This window comes from Nilaparvata lugens, chromosome 7, assembly GCF_014356525.2.
Source record: "Nilaparvata lugens isolate BPH chromosome 7, ASM1435652v1, whole genome shotgun sequence".
Classification (NCBI taxonomy): Eukaryota; Metazoa; Arthropoda; class Insecta; order Hemiptera; family Delphacidae; genus Nilaparvata; species Nilaparvata lugens.
The window spans coordinates 5,613,475-5,623,206 of record NC_052510.1 but is presented as its reverse complement, the minus strand read 5'-3'; the positions used below and the strand labels follow the sequence as shown (position 1 = coordinate 5,623,206).

The 9,732-nt window shown below is 34.5% G+C and overlaps 2 protein-coding genes across 7 annotated transcripts in view; both read right to left on the bottom strand.

Annotated features, from left to right (window-relative positions):
• Nucleotides 1–9,732, bottom strand: part of LOC111053064 (linear gramicidin synthase subunit D-like) — a 181,011-nt gene that overhangs the window by 52,206 nt on the left and 119,073 nt on the right. The window lies entirely within an intron of this gene.
• On the bottom strand, nucleotides 4,309–8,167 carry LOC111057283 (tyrocidine synthase 1-like). Its single transcript, XM_039433520.1, has 6 exons — nucleotides 8,023–8,167; nucleotides 7,313–7,594; nucleotides 6,725–6,850; nucleotides 5,767–5,931; nucleotides 4,817–4,941; nucleotides 4,309–4,469 (listed from the first exon to the last, which is right to left on the bottom strand). The coding sequence occupies exons 1-6, from the start codon at nucleotides 8,072–8,074 to the stop codon at nucleotides 4,338–4,340; spliced, it is 882 nt and encodes a 293-aa protein (XP_039289454.1). The 5' UTR covers nucleotides 8,075–8,167; the 3' UTR covers nucleotides 4,309–4,337.

Below are 9,732 nucleotides of genomic sequence, written 5' to 3'. Positions count from 1 at the left end.
CGCGTTGGAAGGCGTCAACCACCTCAACAAGGGCAAGCTAAACCCAGGACCGACCCATCATAGTTCGACTCTGCAGCTACCGGACCAGAAGATGATCTTCGACGCTAAGAGGAAGCTGAAGGGTTCAGGCGTCACCATTCGCGAGGATCTGACTGCGGATCTTCCACTACTGGATACCTTCTCGCTCTACCTCCACTCGGACTCGATTCTTCCACTACTGGATACCTACTCGCTCTATCTCAACTTGGACTAGATATCCCACTACAAGTTCTTCCTCAATCTTCATCTTATTCACCATTAGGATTATTCATCACCGTAACTCCACAGATCACAACATCTACATCTTATTGATGTGTTTAGTGAATTTTTTGAACTAGTGTTTTTAAAATAGTGAAGGGAGCCGAACTGTCAAGGCATACAGGATGCACTCGAATCAAGAGACTTTTTCATTTAGGTTAAGTTTTATCAGTTTCATCCCCATTTTCCCCGTCATGTGTCGTTCTGAGGTCGGTTCACGATTGGTCTGCTGCTTCCATGATGCCTCTCACTGACACGTCAGCTCGCTCGCCCTCAAGTAGGTATGATTATTTCAATAATAGTAATAATGACGCAGGTATGTTTCTAGCAAATAAGCTCCACTCTTCCAAAAAACTTTTCAAGGCTGCTCACCTTAACGTCCAATCCCTCAGCTGCCACATTGATGAACTCAGAGCAATCTTCCGTTTTCAGGACTTCAATATAATTGGAATCATTTTTGAAGCCTAGTATTTCATCACATTTTGTTGCATTACCTGGATATAATCTTTTCCGGAATGATAGATTAAATAAAGCTTGTGGGGGTGTAGCAATTTATGTGAAAGATGGTATCAAAACAAAAGTTTTAATCACATCTAAACAGAGTATTGTTCCAGACCAGAGTTTATGCTACTTGAATTATCCTTATCTAGTACTGATAAATTACTCGTTGGTATCTGTTATCGCCCACCAAAAATAGGTCATTTTACAGATTTCGAAAATGCCTTGCTTTCTCTTATGCCTTGTTATAGCCGTATACTAGTTATGGGGGATATGAACACTGACTTGAACATGACAAATCGTAACTTTGACTACTTTCAACTGACTACTATTTTCCAATGCCTAAACATGACTATTTTACCTCTCGATCCAACTCATCATACTAATGAATCTGACACACTCATTGACCTTCTCATTGTTAGTGATCCTAACGAGGTTGTTCAAGCAGGCCAAATCCCAGTCCCAGCTATTTCTGGACATGATTTGATCTACTGTGTTCTTTCCCATAAGATACCTAAGCCAGAACAAAAAATTATCACTTATAGAGACTTCAAAAACTTTGATGAAGCCGCCTTCCTGACTGATGTGGCTCAGACTCCATGGCATCAAATTGAAGCGTTACCCTCAGTTGATGACATGGTCAAGACTTTCGAGAATTGGACTTTGACTCTGTATGACAAACATGCACCTTATGTGAAAAGGAGGATTAATAGAAAACGACGAGTACCGTGGATGACTGAAGACATACTTAAGATGATGGGACGTAGAGACAAAGCACATAGAAAATTTAAAAAGACATTTGACTTGGACAGTTTGATAGAGTATAGGAGCCTTAGAAATAGAGTTAAACAGGAATTACGGAACTCAAAGATTAGGTACTTGAATTCGTTTATGACAAACAATAGACAAGACTCTAAATCACTTTGGCAGGGAATAAAAGAATTCGGGCTTGGCAAACAGAAATCGAATCCACAAATTGACTTACCATTGAACAATATAAATGACCATTTCGTTTCACACTAACCAACGCGACGAAGTTGTCATTGCTAATCATATAGATGATCTTGAAGAGCAGGTTACAAACTTAGATTTACCAATTACTGATCAATTTCATTTCCATCCAATCTCAGAAGAAGACACTTTCAGAGCAATTCAACGTATTCATAGTAATGCTACGGGTGTAGACAAAATTCCTATTAAATTCACCAAGAAGATGTTATTTGCTGTTTTACCAACCATTACATATATTTTCAACAAGTCACTTGAAGAAGGCATTTTCCCTGAAAACTGGAAGTTTGCTCTGGTTCGCCCTCTAAATAAAGTTCCATCACCCAATAAAGTTGAGGATTTTAGACCAATCAGTATTTTACCTGCATTGTCCAAAGTGCTAGAAAGACTCATTCATGGTCAAGTTGTAAAATTTCTAGACAACAATAGTAAGCTTCATAACTTTCAATCAGGCTTTAGAAAATTCCATTCAACTGAGACAGCTCTGCTTCGTGTCACTGATGATATAAGGTTAGCTATGGACCAAAGAAAATGCACCATCCTCACTCTATTTGATTTTTCTAAAGCATTCGATACTGTTGATCATACAGTCCTTCTGAATAAGTTGGCTATTCTTGGTTTCAGTCACAACTCGTTAGTTTGGTTTAAATCCTATCTATTAGGTAGGAAACAATGTGTATCTGTCGGTGACAATAAGTCTACTTGGAAAAACGTTATGCATGGAGTACCACAAGGTTCAATTTTAGGCCCTCTCCTCTTCACTTTGTATGCTAATGACCTTTCTTCCATTATCAAATTCTCCAGTTTCCATACTTATGCAGACGACCTTCAAATATATTTAAGCTGTCCCATAACAAAAATTCATGAAACAAAAATTTAGGCATTATTATGAAAAATACTCTTGACTGGTCAGAACAAGTGAACAAAACTTGTAAAAAGGTATTCTCAGCCATGCATGCATTGAAGAAAATGCACGATATTCTCCCTAGAAACACTAAATTATTATTGGTTCAATCTCTCATCTTCCCACATTTAATGTATTGTAATTCTGTTCTTAACGATATGCAAGTCACTCTGAATGATAAACTACAGCGTTGCCAAAATTATTGTCTACGTTTCGTCTACTCTCTCCAACGCCATGATCATATCACCCCAGCCCACATTGCTAGTTCAACATTAAAGCTTCCCGATCAAAGGCTTTTTCGAATAGTCAAGCTTGTTAGAGATATCTTGAAATACGGTTATCCGAACTATTTTAAAGATGATTTCAAATTTGTCACTGAAGATAGGATAGATGCTTCACATACTAGAACCGGAGAAAGTACTTTAAGGATACCCAATCATCGAACTACTATTTTCACAAAATCCTTTTTAGTCAGTGCCTGTCGTGCATGGAATGCACTTCCTGTTTCTATCAGGTCCATCGAGAGCCGAGCGAGCTTCATCCTGACTTTAAAAAAACATCTTCTGGAACAAATGACTGAAACTGTCCGGCCCTAGAACGATCACATGACAACCATCCCCCACCCATCCAACAAATACAAACCTTTAAACCTGTTATAGAATGAATTGTGTATATATATAATATTATATAAACTCATGTTTTTTAATTATCCACTGCATACTGCTGTATATTACTGAAAGTTGATTACCCTTACTACTTTCAGCCTACTTCATTTTATTAATCAACAATTTGATCTTATCTACCTATATAATTATTTTACTCTATCAATTTTCCGTTTTTTTTCTTAAATATTTATATTAATTAAAACTTTTACAAAATTTCCATTAATAAATAAATCCTTAGCTTAATTAATTAAATTAACGTTTCGGTAGAGAGTTAGTGGGGAGGATATTTTTAATATTCTTTCCGAAGAATGGACATTGATATGTCCAAAGCTCCGCCAATTTATGTAGATGCATAACAATATAATTATCCATAGTTATTATATTACAAATTACTTTTTCATATCATATACTTTCAATAATTATTTTCTTAGTCTATATTATGTAAATTCATCTATAATTTTGCTGTATTGTAAGCTATTGTATATAAGTGTATAAGCCAGTATATATTGTAATCTACATAAATAAAGTACTCAATCAATCAATCAATCTCTCTCTCTTATTGTAAAGATGAGTTTATAATCACTTCCCGGTGGTTCGGAGCTCAGCTAGAGCAGAGAAGGTCTACTCATCCCTCATTTTCATCCTTCCCATCACAAACGTAGAAAACTTTTTGGGCTAAAATTATTGCCAATTTGAGCTTCATGCTAGTGTTGAAGTGTTGAGAGATGAATGAATGGACCTACATTTAAGAGGGTGCCTGCCAGTAAGTGGAGCTTGCCTTGAGCGGCCACCCTTCCAACAAGAGTACCGAGAGCACGTCACTCATGTAATACAAGCAATGGGATGGTATTATGCTAACAGCTCAGTTAATCACTTTTCTAAGGTACAGCAAGGCAATTATTTATAAGATGTCAATTTTAATTTTAACGTTATTGAAGAAGCTGCTTGTTTTTGACTGCAAAATCTCACCTCTCCAGGTTCTCCAATAGCTTTGACGTTTTGGTGTTCATCCATGATGACAGCATGAACCTTTGGAAGCAATTTACCCACGGGACAATATTTTCCCGCCTCTCCTGTTGCCACTGATAGCGAAATATCTGTAAATAGTTCAAAAGCATTAGAGAAAATCAATTTGTCAAATGAAAATGTCAATTATAAGGAATACGTCATTAATTAGTTTCATTCAGTATATTCAATTCCATACTAATACGTTTCATTGTATCACAAAATCAATGTTAAAAGTAAAAGTTTCGAAAATAATAACAATTGTGGAATAGAAGGATTACATATATAATTTTAGCTGTGGCTGAATTTTTAAATTATCAGTCTGCGATTGGAGAGGGAGACATGACTCAAACCAATCATTCATAGTTTACTGTTGAGAATCTTATTTCAGATCCACTGAACATGAAATCTAATTGAGCTGATAAATCGAATATCTCACCAGCAATGGCCACATCAAGACACTCGGAAATTCTGTAGAGGTTGAGCAGTTGTATCCATGGCAACAAGTGACACAACTTGTCCCGCAGTTTTGTTGTAACCACTTCTCCATGCAACCAGATTTGCCTGCAAAATTGAAAAAAACTTATTGGATATTTTTTTCAGAAATACCCGAAATTTAACTACTTAGTTGGTACAAGAGATGAGTTTCGTTGATGGGATTACAACAGATATCTCCTCACAGTTGAAAAATCCAATTCAACTAAAGAATAATAAAATTTCACCAATCCTATCTCTTTTATCACAATTATTGATTGAGATGAAATGTGACCAAGAGACATATGATTTTAACTCGGTAAATAGTAATTAATGTGATTGCAAGTGTTTAGAATTCATATTGAACAGGATAAATGAATCAACTCTTTGTTTCCCATCACGAACTGCTTATTATTAAATCACTTTTTGCTATTAAAAGCAAATTTAGCTGACTGCTAGTTGTTTTTTTTTCTAATAGCAAAAAGTAGCTTAACTTGTTTCACAGAAAAGATCCTACAGTTAAGGTGGGATATTCATCAATATAAAATAATATGCTACATAGTTTTGTACCAAATTAATAAAAAACCTGGACTGACCTATTATAATGCAAAAGTAGCGCTTTATGTAGTTTCGTCAGAATGCCATGAGATGGCGCTACAAGTATTCGATGATTATTTTAGATTTTTGACCAAATTAGTTTATTCTCTTTTCAAAATACAAAGTAAATACATGATTCATTTCAAAATACCTAAAAGCGCTGCACATAATGTAACGCTGGACAAATCTTTGTTTTTGCGTGAACTACATATTATTGATGGATAGGCTATAAATATAAAGGTCACAGTGATTGCCATTAGATTTGCAGTCTTTCAATATAATATTATAGCCTTGATGGATTATGCAATTTCCACTTACCTGACAGATTTAAGCTTTTTTTCAAATCAATGTCTTGGTGTTCCAATACAGCTCGCAGCAATGACGGAGTGAACAGTACTCGAGTTATTTTCCTCCGATGGAGGTAATCAACCAATATCTTGGGATCATGGATTCCATCGTCTGGTATCAAGTAAATTCCGATTCCTGAAACACCGTAAACGAAATTGATTTTATTGTGAAATGGTGTATTTACTAGATTTCATTCATCATTTTGTAGATGCACTAATCAGTTCAATGATTGAGAACGAGAGACGAGCAAACCCTGAACTGTTTCTGCCGCAAATCTAAATCAACAACTTTATCCTAAATAAGGTAGTATCACTTTAACAAACATAACTTTGCAGTACAATAATAAGGGTTCAGAAATTTAGAATTTGAAATGATGAAAATTAAAATGGAATCTCACACTTAAAGATCACCAAACTTGAAAGAATATACAATAATTACTGATAAAAATAAATTAGAAATGAAGTTGATCCTAAAGAACTATTTATAGGTACTATAATATTCAAGAACAAAAAAATATCGAATGAAGGTTGAGTGATTGCATCATTGCATGCACAATACAGTGATACAATGTAATGTATCAATTAATATTAGATGCCAATGTATTCCTTGTTGGGATTCAAAAGCAAAACAATTTCAGGCCTGGAGTGAATCATTATTGATGGAAGATTGTATTGGAAATTACAGTTGACCAACTGCTGGAATATTTGAAATAATTATGAATCATTATTCACTAAAAAAATGCATATGAGTGAACAATGATATTTGCACAGCTTTCATTGTTGTGTAGTGATCAAGGGTAGTTCCACCTCATCACTGTCAAATCATTCATCAACCAGTGTCATTGAAATCTATAATCTGATTGAATGTTGGGAGCACTATTGATCTAACAGTTTAGGTGAGTTTCGAACCACTGACTTTGATTTGTTACCTTTGATTAATGGTCCGAGCATGTCCCATGCAGAGAGAACTGCTACTCGGTCATCATGCTTATAGGGATAAGCCCTGTGCCTCCACGTATGAGAGAATAAGGCATCTCTGTGAGTGAATCGAGTGACTGGAAATATAAAAGAATACTTTAAACATTAAATAAACTCTTCCAAACCGTTTATTGAAATAAGATTGGAGTGAAGATCTAAAAATATATCAACGACTCATCTGTAGCCAACTAAAATAAATAATATTTCAGTCTAGAAAAATGGAAATAAGTATATCTTCAGCATAGAAGTAGATTCTACATTGAACAAAAATATCAATACTGATTATAAGCCAACTAATTTCCCTAAATACATGTGAAACTTGATGTTCCACTAGAAATCAATATAAATTACAACAAGCATTTTAAAGAATTTTGTAACATTTGTGTTAACAGGATGAGAAATGGAATTTCTTGCTTACTGCTGATGATTTTCCATTTTTCCAATTCAATAAGGTTGTTCTAGCATTATTTATTATAAACTGCAATCGACAGACATCATCTACGATTGAGTGAGTTGATGAATGAAAGCATATCTCTCACCCTTTGGCTTGCCAGTTGTTCCTGAGGAGTAGACAATGCAGGCCATATCATCCAGTGAAACTGGCACTGAGGCCGGTGTCATCTTATCATAATCAAAATCATTCCATTTGATATATTGACTATATTTAAACCCATCCATGTTGATTACACGACTCTTCTCCATTTTGTGGGAGCGATCAACTAGTTTTTTTGTGGTACAGACTGCGACTGGTGTTGCATCTTCTAGCACAGAATCCAGTAGATGCTGAGGGTAAGATACCTCGAGAGGCAAGTAGGCCGCTCCTGGAAAAGAATTTATACAACAAAATAGTTTAAAGTTTATCAAAGAGTGAACAATGAAATAAATATTGAATTGATTCATAAAATACTAGAGAAATATTAAGAAGAAGAAGCAGGAAGAAGAAGAAGAAGTAGAAGACTGTACTGCACTGTTTTCTCTATAATATGGCTATTATCCGATATTACCTACAAATTGAACAATGAAATAAATATTGAATTGATTCATAAAATACTAGAGAAATATTAAGAAGAAGAAGAAGAAGAAGAAGAAGAAGAAGAAGAAGAAGAAGAAGAAGAAGAAGAAGAAGAAGAAGAAGAAGAAGAAGAAGAAGAAGAAGAAGAAGAGAAGAAGAAGAAGAAGCAGGAAGAAGATATTCTAATAATAGAGGATTAGTAGATTGAACAGGGAAGGATTGAGTAGAATATGTTACCAGCTTTCAGTATGCCCAAAACGGAGACAACATACTGCCAAGATCTGTCCATTAATATTCCAACCACCGTATTCACTCCCACTCCATACTGTCCAAGTTTTACTGCTAAACAGTCGCTGTGATAATCAATTTGTTTAAAGGTCCACTGTAAATGAAATTTTAAAAAATCAGTTATGGCAACATTATACATTAATTTATAATTGATAATATTGCATTGTGATTGGAATCCATTAAGCCTGATCCACATCTACCAACACTGGACAGACACGCAACGCAGTGTGTCAGACACAATTAAAAGTATTGTTCACTTTGATTTGCATGAGTGTATTCACATCTAGCAGCAACTGGCCGCACAGACACAGACCAGCAAGGCCATGCAAATTACTGTCTGTCTGTGTTGGACAATGTGAATGAGGCTTCAACTAGTCAATAGACCATCGATATAGTACTCTACAATTACAAACTAACAATTAACTCTCTAACATAGTTTTATAAAAGGTATGATAATAACATATTGTTTAAAGAGGAGTTGAGAGGTGAAAAGGACCAGAGACATGATTAAATTGATAGTAATCCAAAAAAAGTAGTTTGTCAGCGAGATCTCCTCCCTCAAAGGCACACTACTAATAGTAGAAACAACTACTAATATGTGATGGTGGAGTATAAATAACTAACAGCACTGAGAAACACTGAATTTGAAAAAAAATCATATTATTGTGGAAAATAATCTTTATAAAAAGGGATAAATGATTCTCATAATCTAATTATGGAGTAAACTAATAACTATCTATATTTAATAAATTATAATTATGGAAAGGAATTATAGATTTAGTAAGACTGGTAGTATATGTAGACATAACTTTTTTTTATTTTTCTAACATATTTTCTAACAAACTTCCAATATATTACACCAATAGTAAATTAACTAGAACTCTTCTCGAAAAAATATCTGAATGGCTTAAGAATATTTTTATTCAACACTTCCTAAATTCTAATAATTTAATGTAATAATTTATAATTATAATTTATAATAATTTCATAGATAACCTTGAAATGTTTTTAGAGGAGACTAAATGCTTCTCAAATCGAGTCCTGATTGGTGATACGAATATTGATATCTTGGAAAATCGTTTAGGTCTAGCTGGGCATAGGTATATGGATGTATTGAATGAATATGGGTTTATAAGTTATCTTTATGGAGGTACTAGAATCGGTGACGTATCTGAAACATGTATTGACCATTTTTTTCTAAAAAGTCGGTATTTTAGGCTTAATCCAGCTATTTTTAATTGTTCGATTACTGACCATGAAGCAATAATGGGTACTATTAGTGAGACTATAGAAAAATGTGTAAAGTCGAGACTAATATCCTACTTAAATAAATATAAAATCTTAAATAGTTCGCAATTGGGTTTTCAGAGTGGCCTTAATACTTCTGATGCAATATTTAGAGTGAGTAGAGAAGTTATAAATCATTTAGATAGAGGAAAAAAGTGCTTGGGAATCTTTCTGGACTTCCAAAAGGCTTTCGACACAGTGGACCATGAACTCTTGCTAAATAAAATGGAAATTATCGGTTTTAGAGGCATAGTTTTGAAATTTTTTAGGTCATACTTAAACTTAAGGTCACAAGCCGTAAAAATTGATGATACAATTAGCAACGATAGGAGAGTTGAAGCTGGGATTCCACAAGGAACAGTGCTTGGCCCA